The sequence below is a fragment of the Bombina bombina genome, chromosome 12, assembly GCF_027579735.1.
Source record: "Bombina bombina isolate aBomBom1 chromosome 12, aBomBom1.pri, whole genome shotgun sequence".
NCBI classification, from domain to species: Eukaryota; Metazoa; Chordata; class Amphibia; order Anura; family Bombinatoridae; genus Bombina; species Bombina bombina.
In genome coordinates this window covers 38,018,521-38,041,953 of record NC_069510.1, presented here as the reverse complement: position 1 = coordinate 38,041,953, position 23,433 = coordinate 38,018,521, and the positions used below count along the sequence as shown (strand labels likewise).

The 23,433-nt window shown below is 40.7% G+C and overlaps 1 protein-coding gene across 1 annotated transcript; it reads left to right on the top strand.

Annotated features, from left to right (window-relative positions):
- Positions 1–5,785: 5,785 nt before the first annotated feature.
- PHPT1 (phosphohistidine phosphatase 1) lies at positions 5,786–22,981 on the top strand. The gene is made up of 3 exons (XM_053696022.1): positions 5,786–5,946; positions 19,312–19,436; positions 22,422–22,981. The coding sequence occupies exons 1-3, from the start codon at positions 5,799–5,801 to the stop codon at positions 22,512–22,514; spliced, it is 366 nt and encodes a 121-aa protein (XP_053551997.1). The 5' UTR covers positions 5,786–5,798; the 3' UTR covers positions 22,515–22,981.
- Positions 22,982–23,433: the final 452 nt, after the last annotated feature.

Below are 23,433 nucleotides of genomic sequence, written 5' to 3'. Positions count from 1 at the left end.
GGAAGAAGGGGGGGAAATGAGGAGCTCAGTTTTGGAGAGATTTAGCTTGAGGTAGTGATAGGGCATCCAAGAAGAGATGTGAGAAAGACAGTTAGTGACACGGGTTAGCAAGGAAGGAGATAGGTCTGGTACAGAGAAGAAGATTTAGGTGTCGTCGGCATACAAATGATATTGGAAATCGTGGGACTTTATTAGGGAACCTAGTGTTGACGTGTAGATTGAGAAGAGAAGGGGACCGAGGACAGAGCCTTGCGGTACTCCAACAGAAAGTGGTGACGGGGCAGAGGAGGCCCCAGAGAAAGCTACACTAAAGGTATGGTTTGACAGGTAAGACGAGAGCCCCGAAAGGACTTTGTCACAGATGCTGAAGGATTGGAGGGTTTGGAGCAAAAGAGGGTGGTCAAAAGTAGCGGACAGATCAAGAAGGATAAGCAGAGAAAAGTGGCCTTTTGGTTTTGCTGTAAGTAGGTCGTTGGTAACCTTAACAATTGCTGTCTCTGTGGAGTGATGGGGATGAAATCCAGATTGCAGTGGGTCAAGAAGGGAGTTTAACGTAAGGAAATGGGATAGGCGTGCATATACAAATTTTTCTAGAAGCTTTGAGGTAAGAGGGAGGAGGGAAATAGGGCGGTAGTTGGATGGGGAGGTAGGATCAAGGGAAGGTTTTTTGAGGATAGGTGTGACCAGTGCATGTTTCAGTGATGAGGGAAATATACCGGTGCTGAGGGAGAGGTTAAAAGTGTGTGTTAGTATAGGGGTGAGGGTAGCAGAGAGAGAGGGGAGCAGCTGTGAGGGGATAGGGTCAAGGAGACAGGTAGTGAGGTGAAAGTTCAGTATAAGTGCCGAGACTTCTTCCTCAGTGACAGGGGAGAATGAGCTAAGTTTAAGGTTATGTGGGTTGTGGTTGAGTGAGAGCATTTGAGGGGGGGGGGGGGGTGGAATTATGTTGAGAGCTGATTTAATTTCTGATGGAGTCGATTTTGTTATTGAAGTGGCTGGCAAAGTCTTCTAGGGATATAAAATAGTAATGGTGGTATTGCACAGCCAGTACATACTATTTAATGCAGTTTGCAATATGCATGCCTTAAAGGGACAGTAAAGTATAAATGAAACCTTCATCATCTAGATAGAGCAAGCAATTTTAAGCAATTTTCCAATTTACTACTAATTCAAATTTGTTTAATTGTCTTGATATCCTTTGTTGAATTGTAAATCTAGGAGCAGCAATGCACTAATGGGAGCTAGCTGAATACTGGTCAGTCAATGTATGGGTAGCCACCAATCATCAACTAGCTCCCATGTAGAGTCAGTGGCGTCACTGACACACAAAAACTCAGACACACACTTACAAAATATGTAAACTGCACTGCATTAATTATAAAGCTCATGCCTAGAGCTGCTCCCTGGCTCAGCAGAGCATCAAATGAAAGATAAACAGTGCACTCTAAAAATAAATCACTAAAGAAAAGGTTTAGGCGCAAACTATGAAAATTCTGCTCTCTGACTCTGTTCCAAGCCTGTCAGTACACAACCCCGGGCCGCGTGCCTACCGCTTCTTATGGCCAATCACCTCTGCACTCTGCCCACTTAGTGTACTGTAACCGTAATGGTCTGGTGGGCATCATACGTGGCTCCTTCACTTTAAAGACAGTGTCAAACAGTCATGCGGTCAGGTGCCAGGCAACCCCTCATGATTTCCCAGTTCCCGTTTAGAGAGACAGCACAGCAGTGAGTGACTCCACTGCTCCACATGTCACTGAGCAGTGAGCACAGATAGGCAGGCAGGTTTAGGCTAGCAGCGCAACTTTGCAAGCCCCACGGCACACCCACAACATTCATAGTGAAATTGGGCAGGGAGAAGCAAAGTACAAACAAGCAAAAGCAGCCGGGAAAACTATTTGTTGAAATTGCAGCACTGGCTCAAGGGGCAAAAAATTGTGTGTCTACAACTTCCCCAGTCCCACCAATGTTCACAAATGCCAGCCCCTCTTTGAATTTCAATAAAATTAAAAAAAATTAAAAAAAAAAAAAAATTTTTTTTTTTTGGTGTCACCCCCTGGAGGGTGTCACCCGGGTGCGGCCCGCCCCCCCCTAGTGACGCCACTGTGTAGAGTACTGCTGCTTCTGGACCTACCTAGATACGCTTTTCAACAAAGGATACCAAAATTAAAAAGCAAATTTGATGAGTAAATTGGATGCATTGCATTCTCTAGCTGAATTATGGTAGTTTAATAAGGACTAAGGATAATTACAAGAATATTATTATGTCAGAACAAAGCAGACAGAAAAATTGATGTTCTCCACAAAGATATTTTGCAAATAAGTAATGATTAAAGCGGCATTATACTGCAAAAATTATGTGGTCTTGTTTGATAAAGAGTTTTGTTTTTTCACTACTGAGATCCATAACCTGTGACGGACTCTGGCTACCCCGACTGAGTAGCTCTGCCAAATAATCTTTCCTATATCTGGAACATGCCGCTATGCAGTGGAGAAAGTGATTATAGCAGAGCCCACCCAAATAACTAGACAGACTAGCATTCAGGTGAAATACAAAAGGAACACTTTATTGTAAAAACACACTCCTTTTATACATAGATAGCAAGCCTTATCAGATCCCCAAATCTCCCGCCATTCCCGCCCCTCCAGACAGGCAGGCGCTCTCCATAGAAGCCACAGTCCCATTGATGAAGAGGTGGCAGTTTTGAGGTGATCTCGGGGTAGCGGCGGCACTGTCCTTGGAAAGCTCTCGGTCCCCAAATGCCACAGTCCAAAAAGCAGCATGATCCGTTACTGGGGACCGGAGTTACAGCCTGAGAAAGATATGGAGGTGGGGGTATCCAAAACCCCCGGGTTCCCAAGGGAGCTCCCTTCCAGCAATCACACCACCTCTGGTCCTTCCTAGGGGTTATCAATCCCTACAAGAGCGGAGCTCTGGGGCAAGTGGCCGCTGGAGCGACCTGGAGTAAAGGGGACTGGGTATCTGGTGCGGAGCGGTCGCCGGCATTTCCAGGAGCTCGGGCAGCTGAGAAGGGTTTTTCCCGGTCAGAGATCACCTCATGAGGATGTAACAAACACAAAACAAGTCAAATCAAATGTCTGGGAGATTGCAGTTGCTCTCAAAAGCCCAACTCCGCTGAGAAACAGGAGGGGATTAAGTAGTAAGGGGTGGAGGTTTAACCCTTGCAGCCTGGTATCCGTGACATAACCATTTAACCTCTAACAATGGAGCTATGACAGTTCAACCCTAGACACTGTGAAATCTGCTGCCCCTTACCCCCCCCCCCCGCCCCAGCAATAGTTTTTGCACCTATTTGCCAGGGAAGCATGGACGGGTTACACACCCCTTCCCCTTGACAACAAGGAATTTGTTGATTTGTAATAAAATGAATAAATAAGAACTTTGGAGAATGACTTCTCAAAATTTGCTACTGCCCTAGGCACAGACCTAACTTGTCCAGGCCAAAATATGCCCCTGAGTTGTGCACATAAATAAAATCCTGCTATGGATCTGCAAGACCAGTACATCCCCCCCCCAAGCTGGACACAGCAGGAGTGCCCTTTGAAGCAGAGGTTAAACATATATCAAATGTGCTTCATTCTCTTGTTATCTTTTGTTAAAGAAGCAGCAATGCACTACTGGGAGCCACAAATCATCAACTATCTGAATCATGAAAGTTTAATTCTGTCTTTATTATCCCTTCAAGTGTGTAAAGGAGATGGATACATTACAATCGGGCTCACAAAAATAGTGAATTAAAAATGGTATGAAATGAATAAATGAGTTTTTAAAATAAAAACGTGTAGTAAAATATTGTATTGTTAAAGGGACAGTAAAGTAAAAAATAAACTTCCATGGTTTAGCTAGAATATGCCATTTTAAACAACTTTCAATTATACTTCTGTTATCAAATTTGCTTTTTTTCTCTTGGTATTCTTTGTTGAAGAGTAAAAATAGGTAGACTCATAGGAGCTCAGGAGCCTTCACATGTTTTTAGTACTCTACGGCAGCATTGATTTGCAACATTGTTTATTTTAGTGTTATACATAGTTGCAAACACTGCTGTGCTAGAGTGCTAATGACACTTGCACACTTCTGAGCTGTTTTGAGCCTGACTAGTTTTACTCTTTAACAATGGATACCAAAAGAACAAAGCAAATTTGACAATAAAAGTAAATTGGAAACTTATTTAAAATGGCATATTCTATCTAAACCATTTAAGTTTGATTTTACTTCACTATCCCTTTAAATTGCATTTAGATTTGTAACAACATTGCTTGTTTCATTGTGTGTCACATAAAAAAAATAAAATTTGTATTGCAATTGTAAAACAGCTTCCTCTATTTTTCTGATTGTAAAATGTTTTAGTGGGCTAAATAGGGGTGTTATTTTGGCATAACTGAAAGTTCTGGTGTATTCCCTAAACATTTTGCCCCTGCAGATATCACAGTTTTATTTCACAAACTGAGAGAGACGACAAGTGCAAAATAACACTTAATACTCTAATGAAAATAAAGGTGATTGTAAAATATTTTATGCTGAAAGCAGAATAAACTGATTTGCATTTTATGCAGGATTTCATTTTTAAAGTGCACCTCCTGCTCCCTGATAACGCCACTCTCCCCAGTGAAATTTCCATTGGTTTTTTGCTCTCTCTCTCTTTTGGTTATAGTATGGTTCCTTATAAGGCTAATGGATAATCTTTTCTACAACATGATAGTCATAGGAGTATTCTGTTTGCCTCTCATTATGATAACAGACTATCTAGCAGGGCTTATTGCAAAGCCTGGAACTCTTCCTATCAGTGTCCCCAGTGCAGCTGATCAGAGCACCCCTATTTTTTTGTTTTGGTGGTCCTTATAAAGTCGGTGGCTGAATAACTTTGGGGCAGTAAATATAGCATAATTAAAAATGTTTTAACGTTTCTAGCCACTAACTTGCAGTGGTGTTGTTTGGCCTAGGCAAACAAGGCACTTGCCTAGGGCGACAGATACACATACATGCACACTGCACTACACACGTTCACACCACACACACATACGCACACTTAAACATAAACATTTACTTTAGAAATACCATAAAAAAGTCATATTGTACCCTCACCAAAAATATTATGGCCATAAAAGGCCTAAAACTTGGGTGTGAGGGGACGGCACAGAATTTTGAGTGCCTAGGGCAGCACAAAACCTAAATACACAGGATAGCCAAAACTAGTACTATGGAAAGGGTCTGATTGGCACTGCAGTTAGTCACAAAAAACATAGCTAATTGGAGTTTTATGGCAAATATTGTAAAAAAAAAAAATATTAATAAAAATAATTAGCAATGTAGTTTACAATGTTGATTTATGAAGGTAATGTTTGGGAGTTTTAGCTAATTTTTTAACACTTTTTTTTGAAAGTTTAAATACATTTTTAAATTAAACATTGGAATAAAAACCTATTTATAACGCTATTTACGTGTACAGGTGCCTAGCAGTAAAGACTAGAATATGATTGGAAGAATCATAAGCTGTGGGTTAATAATAATATCATTATAATATAGCTATTCAATTATTACTATTGAGAAGAACAGTGCCAGTGAATTGGTTATAATCTGTTGTTTATAACTGGTGCTGCTGTCATATTTTCTGACAATGTTCTCAGCGTGACCCGCATTTTAAGCTTCGCCCTGGTTAGCGAGACGTTTGATTGGACAGTTCCCCCAATTACGTATCCTTTGATTGGGCGTAATTTTTGGCTTACTCGGCACCTATTGGTTCATTTTGCACATGAGGGGGTGAGAATCTCGAAACAAGATGGCGGCTGCAGGTTTGGTGCATATACCTGAGGTTGATATAGACCCAGACGGCGTGTTCAAGTATGTGCTTATTCGCGTGCACGTGAAGGAGGGCTCGGACGAGTATAAAGATATTGTGCGGGGCTACAGCTGGGCAGAGTATCACGGTGAGGACCTGGGTGTTTATCAATAAAAGGCAGCAATGTCTCAGCCTCTCCTGCACACAAACAGTATTTCATAAAGGCAGAGAAAACTGACACATAAGTTAAAAACAAACAAACACACGTGTGTGTGTGTATATATATATATATATATATATGTATATATATGTATGTCAATCTTGCCAGCACGTACTGTTGCACAAGGACTCCCCTGCTGCTTGTGCAACCTGTTAATCACCCTGAAAAAAATCTGCAGTGTGTTATTAGAAAAGATTTACACATTGCTGACTGTAATTGCTTTTCAGTGGTCAAACTCCACTTCCCCTACTCTATTTGATGCATTTGAGTCTGTAGATGGAAGATAAGATAACCTAGGGAGATATGTGGCAAGGTTAGGCTTCTAAATCCTACCACGTGCTCTTTCAGTTTTCAGGACTGGAGAAACCAGCATTCAGAAAAAGGGGACAAAATAAACAATGAAAGTATATCTCAACGTTGTTTTGCTGCGCATATTTATAAATTTGATCTTACGATCTCCAAGTGTTTACTGTCACTTTAAGCACATAATTCCTGTGCTGGACACAGTTGGTGATTGATGGATACATGCGTATGCTTCTTGTGAATATCTCACAGGCCGTGTTCTCGTTAGTAGTGGCAATGCATTTGGGCTTTGGTATGTCTCCAACTATGTATTTAACCTTTTTTTATTACGGAGTATCCATTTAATAATGCTGTAATGAATGAGAACATATTACATTAGATGACAAAAACAATTTTTCTTTATAGATCTCTTGACCTCTCAATCAATTGACTTGGTCTAGGGCCCAGCCATTTCTAAGACCCACTGTGAGAGCGGATGGTGTGGAGCATATTGTACGCTTAGCTGTACCGTGATTTGCTTGCATTGCACTCTGAAGCTGCAATAGAGCAGAACACTGTGCACAATACAGAGGGTTCTTCATGCATGGGCAAAATACAGACATATGGGGCAAGGGATATACCTCTCTATTTTGGAGTGGTCAAGATCAATCAGGACGGGGTCAGCCGAAGCTAGAGATCATTATACTATTTGTAAATGTAACAACAACAAAAATGCTACTGTTAAAATTTAAGCACCTTTCCATTTTAATACTATCTAATTTGCTTTGTTCTCTTGTTATCCTTTGTTGCAAAGGACCCCTAGGTAGGCTCAGGCGTAGCAATGCACTACTGGGAGCTAGCTGCTGATTGGTGGCTGCACATATATGCCTCTAGTATTTGGCTCACCCAGTTTTCAGCTAGCTCCCAGTTAGTGCATTACTGCTCTTTCAATAAAGGACACCAAACAAATTAATTTAATTTGGTTTAAAAAAAATTGGAAAGCTGTTTAAAATTGCATGCTCTAGCTGAACCATGAATGAAATGATTTCATGTACTTTTTAATATTCAGGCTGTAAAATTAACATTTAAAGGGACAGTCAAGTCCAAAAAAACCTTTCATGATTTAAATAGGGAATGTAATTTTAAACAACTTTCCAATTTACTTTTATCACCAATTGTGCTTTGTTCTTTTTGTATCCTTAGTTAAAAGCTAATTATAGGCGGTTCATATGATAATTTCTTAGACCTTGAAGACTGCCTCTAATCTGAATGCATTTTGACCACTAGAGGGCATTAGTTCATGTGTTTCATATATATAACATTGAGCTCATGCACGTGAAGTTACCCTGGAGCCAGCACTGATTGGCTAAAATGCATGTCTGTCAAAAGAACTGAAATAAGGGGGCAGTCTGCAGGGCCTTAGATACAAAGTAATCCCAGAGGTAAAAAGTGTATTTCTATAACTGTGTTGGTTATGCAAAACTGGGGAATTGGTAATAAAGGGATTATCTTTCTTTTTAAACAGCAAAAATTCTGGTGTTGACTGTCCCTTTAAACAGGGATAACAAAAATCACAATTATATACTCTATCTGAATAACAAAATGTTTATTTTTGACTTTACTTTCTCTCCTTTAACCTACTTAGATAGAAGTCTAATCTTCACTTCTATAATACTTATTGTAATGGCTGGTGTGGGCCGAGTGTGTAACTGCTTAAAGCAACCCAGCTCATATGGAGAAGATAATTATTTTTGTGTTAATAGTTAGGTTATACCAAGATATCAATCACAGAGAAAGCCTCCCCATTATAGTTGCACTAAATATAAAACATAAGTTGCTACAATGAGAATTGTTTTTTATTTGTGTAGCGCTGCAAACTTCTGTAGTTCTGGGTACAGTTATAGGGGTATACAATGACAAGGATTTGTGATAAGGTACATAAACATAACAAACTAAACAAGTCTGGTACAGCAGGAGGAGGGCTCTGCTCCGAAGAACTTAGTCTACAGGTTGAGCGGGCAGAGACTTAAAGTGAATGTAAATTTTCTTGAATTAGTGTCCTGTTTTAAAAAATACTATTAAAAACAGGGGCACTTTCATTGATGAAAGTTTACATTGCACTGGATTTAAAAAAACAACAAAAACTTTTATCTTCTGCAAAGCCAGATCAGCGATTTCCCCCCCCCCCCCCCGGTCACTTCTTCCTACTGTACTTAGACAGCAATGACGAAACCGGCTTCCTCCAATCACAGCATAGCCTCACGAGATGGACACTCTGGGTGGGGTGGGGGGGGCTAAGCCATGATTGGAGGAAGCCGGTTTTGTCATTCGTGAAATACAGTGCAATGTAAACTTTCATGAATGAAAGTGCCCCTGTTTTTAATAGCATTTTGAAAAACAGGGCACTGATTCATGAAAGTTTACCTTCACTTTAAAGGGACACTGAACCCAAATTTTTTTCTTATGGGATTCAGATAGAGCATGACATTTTAAGCAACTTTCTAATTTACTCCTATTATCAAATTTTCTTCATTCTCTTGGTATTTTTATTTGGAATGCAAGAATGTAAGTTTAGATGCCGGCCCATTTTTGGTGAACAACCTGGGTTGTTCTTGCTGATTGGTGGATAAATTGATCCACCAATAAAAAAAGTGCTGTCCAGAGTTCTAAACCTAAAAAAAGCTTATTAGATTCCTTCTTTTTCAAATAAAGATAGCAAGAGAACGAAGAATAATTGATAATAGGAGTAAATTAGAAAGTTGCTTAAAATTGCATGCTCTATCTGAATCACGAAAGAAACAATTTGGGTTCAGTGTCCCTTTACGGTTTGGGGTAACTTCTCACATGGACTGTAGTTGCAACAGTGAGTCAAAGCAATTCAAGATTTATTTTGGGTGGAATGAAAAACAGAGGAGAAATGGTAAGACTCTGAATAGGGTTTTCAAAGTGTCTGAAGCTGTACAAGGTTGCACACAGTCTGATGGAGTAAGGTGTAGAGCACTGGTTTTCAAACCTGCCCTAAGGACTCCCTAACGGGCCACATTTTAAGGATATCTGTTCTGGAGCACAGGTGAAATAATCAGATGATTAATAACCATGGTTATTTTACCTGCTCTCAACCAAGGTAATACGGAAAACCTGGCCTGTTGGGGAGGACTGAGGACAGGTTTTAAAACCAGTGGTTTAGAGCGGTGTTTTCGCAACCACGCTCCTCAAGTACCCATAACAGGCCAGGTTTTCATTACAGCTGAACCAGTGCACAGGTGAAATAATCAGCTTGTGTGTGAGTAGGTTAGTAACCATGGTTACTGATCAGCTGATTACTGCACCTATGCACTGTTTCAGCTAAAATGAAAACCTGACCTGTTATGGGTACTTGAGGACCGCGGTTGAGAAACACTGGTGTAGAGAAATAGCTGTTACATCAACTGATATATAATATACACGGTGTCTAAATGAGGGATTTATGTTTAATTGTTTAATCCATATAGAGAGAATACTATCTGTTTTTTACTTTTATTTATATTTTAATAAAGAAATCTACATATATGGGAATATTTCCAACATGGTCTTTCCAGTACTTAAAGGGTTACTAACTTTTGTTTTTCCTATGCAAAACGGACTATACATTTAACATTGCAATTATCACACAAATGTAATGTACCTTTTTATTTGAAGAAACGAAGCTCCCTTTAGCAGTAAAATAAAGTTTTGTTATCCCCATGACATCACGTCATCCAGCCCTCAAATGTGGGCCGTCTAAGGTATAACATACTTGCCAATCGGATGGCGAGTATTTGCATGAAATTAAAATACATTTGCATTATTCAACGCATGCGCAATAGGATTTGCTTAGTCACGCATGCGCACATTGCGGCACAGAAGCCGACGTGACAGACACCAGAATAAAAATAACCGTCCCCATAGGACGGTGACGTATCCGATGATGTTGCGCTAACTCGCGCATGTGCATTGCGTCTAGGAGTAGCCATCTTCCAACTGGAGTTGTCACCCCGGATTGGAAATCGGTAATGGCGAACAACTCAGTGGGTTTGGAAAAATTTAAATTTTCAAATAGATATATTTAAAAAAACGCTAAATATTTAATACATGATAAACATTGAATTTAGAGGTAAACTATTGTAATATCACCATGCTGTTTTTGACTACAGTGTCCCTTTTTAAAGTGATGGTAAATCATAGCATTTTTGAAACGCTAGGATTTACCAGTGCTACAAGTAAAGGGGACTTTAAAATACTTCATGCTGAAAGGTTCCTTTATTTGCCTATAGCTTATGCCGCACTAAGTGCCTCAGGCCTCCCGCAGCAGAAGGCTATTTTTTTCAATGAGGTGACGTTTCCACCTCGTAACCAATAGCTGTGCAGCCCAGTTGGCATTATGCTGTATGGCTAGCACGCTATTGGCTTACATCACCTCGTTGATAAAATAGCATTTTGCTGCGGACAGCCTGAAGTGCTCAGCACGGCATATACTGCAGGCAAATAAATATTTGTAGCACTGGTAAATCCTAGCATTTCAAAAACGCTAGGATTTACCATCACTTTAAAGATAGAACATGCAATTTTAAAGAACTTTCTATTTTACCTTAAAGGGACACTGAACCCACATTTTTTCTTTCATAAGTTCAGATAGAGCATGCAATTTTAAACAAGTTTCTAATTCACTCCTATTGTCCATTTTTTTTTTTCCATTCTCTTGCTATCTTTATTTGAAAAGCAAGAATGTAAGTTTTGATGCCGGCCCATTTTTGGTTCACAACCTGGGTTGTGCTTGCTGATTGGTGGCTAAATGCACCCACCAATAAACAATTGCTGTCCAGTATGCTGAACCAAAAAATGGCTGGCTCCTTAGCTTAGATACCTTCTTTTTCAAATAAAGATAGCAAGAGATAATAATTGATAATAGGAGTAAATTAGAAAGTTGCTTAAAATTGCTGCTCTATCTGAATCATGACAGAAAAAAATTGGGTTCAATGTCCCTTTAAAGTGAATGTAATGGGGGCGGAGCCTGAGGGAGCGCCATGTAGGACGCATAGGCAAACAGCTCCGTGCATAGAGTGTGTTTAAATGACCTAAACAGATCACTATTACCCATCAGAGTGGTAGATGAGTGAGGGGAGTGAACGCTGGGTTCCCCACACTGGATCCGGCTACGGACTATAAACTCAAGCGGCAGCTTTGGATGTTATGCGCTCCCGGAGCAGAGCCGGGTAGGAGACCAGCCGCCATCTTTAACAGCCACGAGGAAGACCTGATTGCTAGACCGGCACACCGGACCTCTGAAGCAACCTTCCATGACAGTGCTCATGCTGTAAACTGTATTCCGGACCGGGTGAGTTCACACTGAAGGGCGGGGTACAGGAGAGAGGATAACGGGCGCCATAATAAATGAGAGATCACAATGGGGAAGAGGCCCTGAACTCCCGGTTACCGCAAGCAGCCCTGTGGGTTAAAGGACATGCAATACCTGGCCGATCCGGCTAAATATACATACATGGAGACCAGGGCTAGGGCTCAGGGGGACATGTAGCAGCCATTCACTGTATAAGACCCACAGCAGGGGTCCAAAGCCTACTACACAGATAACATTCACCTGGCCTGGGCAGGACTGTCCCTCATATTGGGAGGTAGAACAGTGAGTTCATGAGCTACAGTCCCTGCAGGGATGCATTTGCCTAGGGCTGTGGGCCAAATGGAAGCTGGCAACTAAATGTTACAATATAGAGGGGCACAGACATCTGAAAGATTTTTTTATCCCCTTGGATACACTACCAATCACCCCTCAGCTGCCATTAGAAACAGAGCTGGAAGTCAGAAAATAGATTGAGACTTTAACCCTTTCTGGGAAGGAGATAGGCTCTCTCCTAGCTTACCCTAGAATACCGCCAATACTGATTGTGGACCTCTCCTGCTATTACCTAGGGAATAACCCCATCTTGGCTGAGACAACATCTCTATCTGCCTCTAACATGTCTCAAAGAAAACCGCCCAAGTCTGCTACAGGAAGTAAAATAACTTCTGCAAACCTTTTCTTTAAACCAGCTAAAGGAGACAGGCAAATAGAGACTCCAATCAGAGACCCGGAGGAAGAAGCAGATTCGGACTCCAATAGTACCTCCAATATGGAAGATTTGACACCTGTCACCAAAGCAGACATTAAACACCTGGTATCCAAGCAAGACATATCGTCCAACTTTGAGAAGCTCTTGGAAAAGATGGACACTATGCAACAGTCAGTCACCAGCAGTCTAGCTGACATCAAACAAGAGGTCCAAGACTTGGGCAACAGGGTAGCAACATTAGAAGACAATGAAAACTCTACACTCGACGAGGTCTCTACACTATCTCAGCAGGTAGCCTCACAACAATTAGAGCTAGATACAATCCAAGAGCGGATGGAGGATCTGGAAAACCGGAGTCGCAGATGCAACATCCGACTGAAAGGGATCCCCGAGTCTGTGTCTCCTGGTGATTTGGACAGATATCTGACTCAGCTCTTTCAGGCCATAACAGGGCAATCCGAAGATCATTTATTCCAGATGGAAAGGGCCCATAGGGCTCTGAGAGCAAAGCCCAAGGGGGATGCCCCTCCAAGGGATGTGATTGTCCGAATGTTTCGCTTCAGAGAAAAAGAAGCAATCTTGGCCGCCTCAAGAAAGAACCCGACCTTCAAATTCCAGGGCTCGGTGGTCCAGTTCTTCCAGGACTTATGTCTGAAGACACTGCAGAGGAGGGGTGCTCTGCGACCACTTACACAGCTATTAAGGAAAAACCAGATCGCCTATCGATGGGGATTCCCTTTCGCCCTTAACATCATTCAGAATGGGGTGACCTTTACAATCAGGGATCCAAAGGATATCCCTGAAATATGTCAACATCTGGGCCTTGATCCCCCCCCGACTGTCCCCAGAATCACATCGAGGGGAGGAAGGGAAACCGAATACAACAAACACCCACTCCAGAACTCGAAATTGGACACAGGTCACTAAGAAGAAGCACAAAACTTGAAGGACAGAAGCTCTTCGGATACCAGGACGTGATCCTACACAGATAAGTACTGTATTGACCCTTCTTTCCACAGGTGGGACTTTTGTTGAGATTTGGGCCTTAGGCCGGACCCAGCTGTTTCCCCCCCTCTGTACAGTGAGAGACATGGGATTAGACACATGGGCAGCAGAGGCCGATTGCAGTGGCCATGGTGCCAGAGAAAGCCCTAAACCATGAACACTAGACCCCAAAGACATTATGGACACACGGGTTTAGAGGGAGGGGGGGAAAACATGATCTAGACTTTTGTTATGGAAGACAAAAAGGTTGCCCAAATTAGGAGGCCAGCTATATACAAGTAGATGGAACCTTAAATATTTCAGGCTGCCTATCTATTATTTACACACAAAGAAATATAGGTTATTTGTTTGATATCTATTGTACGTTTGTTATGCCTATTTGGTAAGTTGTTATTGCACTATGTTTGAATGGGGTGCATGGGCGCTAGGCCCAGACACTCGATACTTTCGTATTACAGCAGTTAAAATGTTACTCTATCATACTAAGTATGGTTTTAAAATGTTTTTGTTTTGTTCTTTTTTATGTGGTACAAGATATTTAGATAGGAAGGAGGGTGGTCCCGCTCTAGACACAGGGAGGGAAAGTCTCAAGTAATGACCCAAAAAATTAGAATAATCTCACACAATGTGAGAGGTCTGAACTCGGAAGTTAAACGTAGAACTGCCCTCACCCAATATACTAGAACAAAAGCCGAGGTTATAATGCTACAAGAAACCCATTTCACCAAAACGGTGATTGCTAGGTACTGGTCCAAACAATTTCCCATACACTACCATTCGACTACTGATACAAAAAAGAGGGGGGTATCTATTTTAATTCATCATTCACTTCAATTCCTCACAGAGGAAACTATAATGGACCCGGAAGGCAGGTATCTTATTGTCAGGGGGACTATACAGAATACCCCGGTTACTATCTGTAATGTCTATGCCCCTAATGAGAAGCAAGACTCTTTTTTTTTTTTAGACACATATCGCATCTCCTAACACAATGGTCACAGTCCAGGATTATTTTAGCTGGAGACTTTAATATATCTTTGACCCCACACAAAACAGGGCCAGGACTCAAAGTGACTAATAAACAACAGAGGCACAATAATATAGCGAAATCCATTAGTGTCTCCCTAGCCACACATAATATCCTCGACTCATGGGAAGCTAAATACGGTAGGACGACGGACTATACATTCTACTCCCACGCCCACAAAAAATACTCGAGATTAGACTACATCTTTCTCAGCCAGACCTTATTGCCAAATATAGTCACATCATCCATACATTCCTGTGTGTGGTCTGACCACTCACTGGTACAGATTGAACTGACGGGTAGCTTAAATATAAGCAGACAGAGGTCGTGGACCTTTGACCCGATAACAGTTAAACACCAACATACTCACACGGCTATGTCTAAGGCATTAGGTGAATATTGGTCGGTGAATGAGGGCTCTACGTCTAACCCTATCCATACCTGGGCAGCCCACAAACCATTCATTAGGGGACTACTTATCAAAGCAAAGACGAGCCATTAAGAAAACACTAGAGATTAAACAGAAACTCCAGGCAGAGATTGAGGGACTGGAGAAAAGACACCAGCAAACACTTTCCTCTACTGTATTTAAGACCCTTCAAGCTAAGAGAAAGGACTTGACCAAAATACTAGACTCCCACTCAGTCAGGGCAATACAGACATTAAAAGCCCACTACTACCTCTACTCAAACAAGCCGGATAGCTACTTGGCGCACAAATTGAGAGAGAGGGTTAGGAACTTCGCAATTCCAGTACTGCAAAAACCTGATGGGGAGCGTACATCCCATCCACAGGAGATAGCCGACACTTTTGCTGACTATTATTCCTCCCTCTATGATGGGAAAAAGGTGAAACACACGCCACAGACTAGAGAGACTCTAAGACGACTACTGGACAGGGCCAAACTTACTAAACTCTCCACACAAGATAATGATGACCTGAATGCTGACATCTCGACAGGGGAAATCCTCCTAGCAATTAAAGACCTGAAACTAGGCAAGGCGCCGGCGCCAGACGGCTACCCGGCAGAATATTACAAAATTTTCAAGTCAGATTTAGTCACACATCTACAGAAATTCTGCAACGATGTCATGGAAGGTAGAGAAATACCGACGGATCTTCTAAGGGCCAAGATAGTAGTAATTCCTAAGCCAGGTAAAAACCCAGAGAAGTGTCAAAGTTATAGACCGATATCCCTGATAAATCAGGATGTTAAAATCCTCACGAAAATATTAGCAAATAGGCTCAGGAAAATAGCTCCACTTTTAGTCCACCCAGACCAAGTGGGTTTTATTTCAGAAAGGGAGGCCCCTGATAATGTTAGGAGGACCATTACACTAGTGGACTACTTAAAGACTACAGGGACGCCTTCTCTGCTCCTCTCGCTGGATGCGGAGAAGGCGTTCGACAGGTTAGACTGGACCTACATGACCACGATCTTGACGGAGGTGGGATTTAGTGGGGCATTTATGAAGGCGATAAAGGGAATCTACTCTACCCCAACGGCAGTCATTAGAGCGGCGGGTTTTCAATCCAGACCCATTGAGATCCTTAGTGGCACGAGGCAGGGGTGTCCCCTGTCCCCATTGCTCTTTGCCCTGTGCATAGAGCCACTAGCGGCAGCTATAAGACAAAATCCTGACATCTCTGAGGTGAGGGTGGGGGATTTGGAATACAAAATATCGCTTTTTGCAGATGACGTACTATTAACTATAACCAGACCCTTGATATCTCTACCTAACCTTTATCAGACGCTCCATGACTTCTCACTGGTGTCAGGTTACAAGATCAACTTAGAGAAAAGCGAAGCGCTACCATTATCTCTCCCAGCACATACAAAAAAACTAATAGAGGCCAACTTTGAGTTCACATGGGCCAAAAAATCGATTACCTACCTAGGCATCAAAATTGCGGAATCATACCATACCTTACATGACTTAAATTATGCCCCACTCTACAAGACCATAGACAAAGACCTCAAGAAATGGAGAACTTATAACTTTTCCTGGTATGGGAGACTCTCTGCTATTAAAATGAACATCCTACCCAGGATTCTGTATCTCTTTAGAACTTTACCCATGATGATACCTAAGCCAGAATTGCTTAAATTGCAATCGTCCCTTAACAGCTTCCTAAGACATGATAGAAAAGCGAGAATAGCCTACCGTACGTTGTCTAGACACAGACAATTGGGGGGGGTGGGCATGCCGAACTTATTAGATTACTTCCACGTGGCCAGACTCGCCCAGACCTCTTTACTAAACCCAAAACAATCCTAAGATCCTTTGGACCCAGATAGAGGCAGGTTTGGGGGGGTATGACTGCCCCGCTGATGCTTTATGGGAAGTGGGGCATTCACTAGATGACCGAAGCTTTAGATCACTGGCCATGACTGACACTATCAAGATTTGGAGATCTCTCACAGGCACTCTGAAACTGATGCCGGCAAACACCGGCATTAAGCCGGTGGGAGCTTTACTTCCACCTGAGGTTCGTATACAGGTGGGGAAGTGGCTCAATAAAGGACTACAGGGTGGCAGATTTTCTAGAGGGCAGGCATATACAGACGTATTCTCAACTGCAAGACAAAATGCAGCCATTGAAATTACATTGGTTCCTATACCTACAGCTCTCCTCAGCGGTGCAGGGCTACTGCTACCCTTGGACAGCTCAGGCAATGACCCCCTTGGAGCGGATTTGCACTGCTCTAGACAGACAGACAGCTGATATCAAAACTATATATAGCCCTACAGCATTTCGGCGCTGTTGGCAAAGTGGGGGCATGATACTGGACTGAATCTGTCAAGGGAACAATGGGAGCAGGTGATGTTTGATACTAGTAGGGGTTTGATTAACGCCGACCTGCGAGAACATTGTATAAAGACGGCTTTTAGATGGTATCTCACACCTGAGAAAACATGCCACTTCTCTCAGAATGGGTCAAACCACTGCTATAGAGGATGTCAGGAAAGGGGTACATACCTCCACATGCGGTGGACATGCCCTCAAATTAAAATTATATGGGAAAAACTCCAGGAACTTATAAATAGGTTACTCCAAGAGCATATCAGTTTGACCCCGGCGCATGCACTCCTGAACTATAGATTTACACAATATAATAAGGTCATAAATACATTTATTAAGACTTTATGTACAGCAACCAGAGTCTGTATAGCCAGGCACTGGAAAGTAGGGGCCCCTGAGTGGCAGGAGATATTGGGTAAGAGAGAGCATTTATACACTGTCAGAAATATCGGCCTCTATACAAGGTGACAGGGAACAGTTCACCAAAGTATGGTTTTACTGGATAATGAATGAGAAAGAATAAGACTATATGTATTATGCAACACTAAACTATATTATATATACGGCAAACAAGGGAACTCTTAATTAAAAATAAGGCGGGAGATCGGGACCACACCTTCGGCAGACTAGACTCAACTCTTAGATGTTATCTCTTTACAGGACCTATTAGAGTCTAGACAAAAAACTGATCAGAGCAAAAAGTTGCTCACCACTTTTTTTTGTTTTATGTTTTTCTTTCTCTCTTGTACCCTTTTTTTTTTTTCTCCTTTTTTGTTCTTTTTTTATGTTATGGGGAATCTGTTATTATTACTTTATAAGAATGTATAAAAAGGGCAAAGCGTATATACAGAGATATGCTAGATATTGTCAGTCACAAGGTCTATCCCACGAGTACCGGTGTGGTACAGGACGGGGGGCACCTAAAGGAATGTAAGCTTCTATAACTTGTAATTTTGTGCATTATAGATGTCAAATCTTATCAATCCCTTGATGTACTGTCTTTCAATGATTGTTGCCCTCAATAAAGATTTATTTCAACTAAAGTGAATGTAATGTTTCATGAATTAGTGCCCGCTATTTAAAAATACTATTAAATACAGGGGCACTTTCATTCATGAAATTTTATATTGCGTTTTAAATAAAAAAAAAAATACTTACATTTTTCTTTAGCAAACCCAGACCGCGATCCTCCTCTCGAAGCTCCTCTGTACTTACCTCAGCAATGACAAAACCAGCTTCCTCCAATCATGGCGTGCACCCCAGAGCGCCCATCCTGTGAGGCCACGCCGTGATTGGAGGAAACTGGTTTCACATTGCTGTGATAAGCACAATTAGACCAATTTAATCCCAGATTTTAAGATAAGCCTAAAGCAATGCCTTCTTTATACCCACAGTAGTTTACAAAAATCCTTATATGCCATGAGCTTGCACAAGAATACGTGTTCAGTGTTCTTCACAGAATGTTGCCAGCCGGGTGGCATTATGAAGTAGCAGAGTGGGGGCAATGTAATATTTAATATATCATTTTCTGCTATCCAAAGCACAAAATAATTACATAATTTAACTTAAATGCATTTAATGATCATTTTTGCAATACAAATGTTAACATTTTTAATATTAGCTCATTTTAGCTTAATATTGGCTGACATTTTACCCGGGTGGTCAGTAACATTAGCCAGGTGGTGCACCCACTAAAAAGATCCTAGGGAGAACAGTGATGTTCTTGATCAGTGTTGGACATGGACAAGTTGACACTGTGATAAAATTCTGGATTGAATTGGTAACATTCTAATCTTTATTTTGCAAGACATTTTCTATTTTATTGCTGTTGCCATATAGCTCCATTAGTATTTGTGCTATAATCAGGTATATAGTCTTTTATCCATTAAGGGTATTGCAGAGGAGTGGTGAACTTATTAATTAAACTGTGCAGCTCTATGTAGAGTGGTGTATGTTATGTTCTCTTTTGCTTCTGAGATTTTTAGAGCGCATGTGAATCACCGTGCTAACCTAGATGCATTTTCCTGAGTAGTTATAGTATGTCCTTCTCAGGAAGGTCAGTTGCTAACTCTATTTTACTGTCTTTTTCAGCCGACATCTATGATAAAGCGTCATCTGATATAGAGAAGAATGAATACGACTGTGAATGTCTGGGCGGCGGTAGAATTCGCCACTCCAGTAAGGACAAGAAAATTCACATCTATGGATACTCCTTGGTAAGAAGCAAGTGTTTTTAATTTTGCATTTCAATGACACAAAATCTGCAATGTTTGTGATATCCATGAGTATCGACAGACCATTTTCTCGGAAGAATAAAATAAAATGCTATGAACAAATCAGTGGCATCATGTGCAGCAGTATATAGTTGCTTGTTGGGCAAGTACAGTGCACCTCCTTTTAAAAATGGAGGCTGACAAGAAAAAGCATCCACCTACTGATACTTGAGTATAAAGGGAGGACTCCCCCCCCCCCCCCCAACACCATTGGTGGAATCCTATGTGCAAAAAGTAAACCAGACGTCTACTTTTGATAGATCAGATATAGCCCCCTAGTGTTTCTCTGAGGACAAACCTAATCTATTCTCTCAACAAATAACATTCTCATGACCTGGCATTTGTTTAAACTAGTGTTGTGGTGGTGGTAGTAGGTTTCTTTTAAATTGGTGTCCTTGTATAAGTGAAATCGGTTACTTTTTCTATTTCCAAAACAAAATTGGACATCTGGCACTTTTATCTTAGGTAAAACAAAATTTATAACTTTCACCCACAACCAACATGGATTCCCTATCTCGTTATTCCGTAACAAAAGTGGTCTGAGGTTTGTCTCTTGCGAGATGATGAGATTAACCTCTAGAAGAAGTATTGAGTTACGTACCACACTTGCTACAGCATAAATACTCCCAATCTTTAGTCCCCCCCCCCAACAAAATATCTCTATCTATAGACTTGTTACTATCTTTAATGCTCACTCCTAAATAAATAAATAAAAATGAAACACTTTATAAAGCTCCAGATTGAAGTATATTAGACCTACTGCAATAAATGTTTTTATTTAATCACTTGGTAATGTGGCAAAATGTGTATAATTTTTTTATACAGGGCTGAACAAGTAAGAAAAGATAAAGTACACAGTCCAAAAGAGAGAATAAAGGATAAGAGAGTATTCGTATGTTCCTTATTAACACACAAACAAGATTTCTTCCACACTTATCTTTCAATTATCATCTAAGTTACATTTCATCAGTGAAGATCCATAATCCTTTCAGATTCTCTTAAAGTAGTTATTAAGTATTTCCAAACTGAAAAATTATTTGTTTTTGTCTATTAACCTATAGTGATCTAACAGTCCCCTCCTTGTTCTATTCTGAGAGAGCCTGTGCTTTTAAAATCAGACAATCCCTTAATGACCAGCAATGTACAGGGTACGTTGTGGTTGTTAGAGGGTTAAATACTACTTTTCTTACAAATAAAGGTGACTTTTATTCATGAAGTATAAAATACTGAGCGTTCGCCGCACTGAGCTGCTCATGCAGCCCACGGCAGAACGCTATTTTGCTAAGAGGTGATGTTTCCACCTCTTGGCAAATAGTGTGCTGGAAATCCGGCGCCACAGGGAGATAAGCCAGATTTCCCCCATGGCTATTGGCTTGGAGCTGAAAACGTCACCTCTTAGCAAAACAGCGTTCTGCCGTGGACTGCCTGAGCAGCTCAGTGCGGCGAACGCTTGAAACAAACAAAGGAGCTTTCTGCATGAAGTATGTTATACTAAATGAATGAGTGTCCCCTTTATTTGTTACAATGGTCAATCCTAGCGTTTCAGAAACGCTAGGATTGACTTTCACTTTAAGCAAGAAAATTAGTAAGTATTAGTAAAAATAAAAACTCACTATCACATGATTACAGCACTCCCCCATGCCATTCCTAGCTGCAGGACGCCGTATATGGTAGGACGTTCCTAACGGCGTTAAAGCCTGGCGCTCTTAGGACGGCATGGAACGTCCTAATGGCACAAAATATAAATTATAAAATATATTTCCAACTTCAAATTGGCATGATTTATTTTACATAACCAATATATGTTTATATCAGAATTTTCATATTTTTGGGCAAGACTGTATATTATCTGGTGAATTAAACATGGAAGGCTTTTTTTTATTATTTTATAGCAACAATGATCTTATAAAACAATTGTACCTATGACACTAAAGTGCAAAACAAGACTGATGTCAAACAGAGTGTATGCTTCACCTGTGGTGTTCTATTTAGCTTGAAACGGTTCTTTATGTTTTTGCAGAAGTTCTTTGTCTTACTGCTCAATTGATGACAACGGCAGAGGACAGCTCTGTATCTTAGGCACTGGGTAGCTTATGCAGCACATAAATCCTGATGATTGTAGTGTCCACAATGAAGCGTTGATAATGTTTAATACTCTAACAGGGATGGCCAACTGGCGTCCCTTAACACTAGTTTTTGTGGCCCCAGGGAAAAGCAGAACTAAAAATGTCTGCTCTGGGATGACCACAACTTAAGCGCCCTCTAGAGGGAAGAACAGCAGACAGAGAGGGTACCTTGCATCCTTACCTAAATCAGGCCATGTGCCACTGATCATTATTTGGACACAGCCCTCAAGGCTTCTAAAAAGTTGATATGCGACCCTCGTGCGCTAGGGTTTTGGCAATTGCTGCACTATTAGACTATTATTACATAAAATCCTATAATCAGAAATTTGTGTCTCTTGATTATTATTTTTTTAGACTACTTACAAATAAAGGCAGTTTAGATCTCATTTTGGAAGTTTTTTTTAATTCAAAGACAAGGTAAGAGACCTCTTCTAAAATCAAATTTAGAAAGTCAACTTCCTTCGAGGGGCCAGACTGAAACATTTTCTAATGATCTGTGCTCATTTCATGAAGGCTACTATAAATTAATTTCCGCAAGAAATTGTTCTTATTATTTTCACCAGCAGGCGATTAAAGTAAGCATTTCTTTTCAAATTCAGTTTCATCCTGGATTTGGTCAGTTTCTTTTGATTAAATACTCGGGTGCCTCTCAGAAAAGTGAATAGAGCTGATGTTGTTACAAAGAAGACAAAACATAAACCAGGATATGCAGTTTAGAGTTGAGACTTAAGGTTTATTTATTTTTCTTTTCTTTTTTTTTTTTAAGTAATGCTCTCTCTGTTCTCGTGTCATTAATTTGTAGGGTTTTGGTCGGGCGAGGCATGCCGTATCTATGGAGAAAATCAAAGCCAAGTATCCAGACTACGAAGTCACCTGGTCAGACGAGGGGTATTAACTAAACCAAATATAAACTGAACAGCACAGGGTATCCAAGTCCCAATAAAAGACGTTGCATGTGCCACTCATGTAAACGTAATGTGCCTTGTACCTTATAAAGCACTTAAGAGCCCTGTATTGTAGATGACATTATGACCAGCCTCTAGTTTTGCAGAAGGAAGAAAATCCAAACCACGTCTTCGTGCAGTTGGTTGTGCATTATTTTATTTACAGTACATTTTTTCTTTTTATGCCTCTACATTTTTTTGGGATATGTTATTTCCCCATAAAGAATATTGTTTGGGGATATGTTATTCCACGGCAGCTATATGCCTACAGATTTGCTGTAGTGCCTCCCTCCTACCCATTGATAGGTTTTACTCTCTGCTCTGCAATAGCTAGTAATGTCTGGAGTGGCTATTGATAGTTTTCACCATCTCTGCTTTGTATGTATGTATAAAAAAATAAAAATAAATAGTAACAGAATGTTTGTTGGTCACTTATGTTCAGGTGGATTATGTATACACTACAGATTTCATATTTTTTATTTTTCTTTATTGGAGACAAACATCCAATCAATTCAGTAACAACAGAAGTCATCCACGATTCTACATCTTATGATTTGCATCAGAAACTACAATTGAGTGTCCACAATGTGTTGAATCTGATATAGGAGTAGATCAATTGTTGCTTCTCTAGTAATCCTTTTGTAGTTGACTCGTCGTCTTAGTTGTGACATTGTTCTTTGAACAGTTGAATAACATTATAAACAGAGTTTCCTCATCCTGTGATGATTGGCCTCCTATTTTATCATTTGAAATACAATAAATTTACAACTTTAAGAACAAAAAACAAGAGCTTTTAACACTATCATGTTGCATTTGTTATACCCTTATTTTAAACCATCCATAAGGACCAATTTCCAGGAAAGGAAAAAA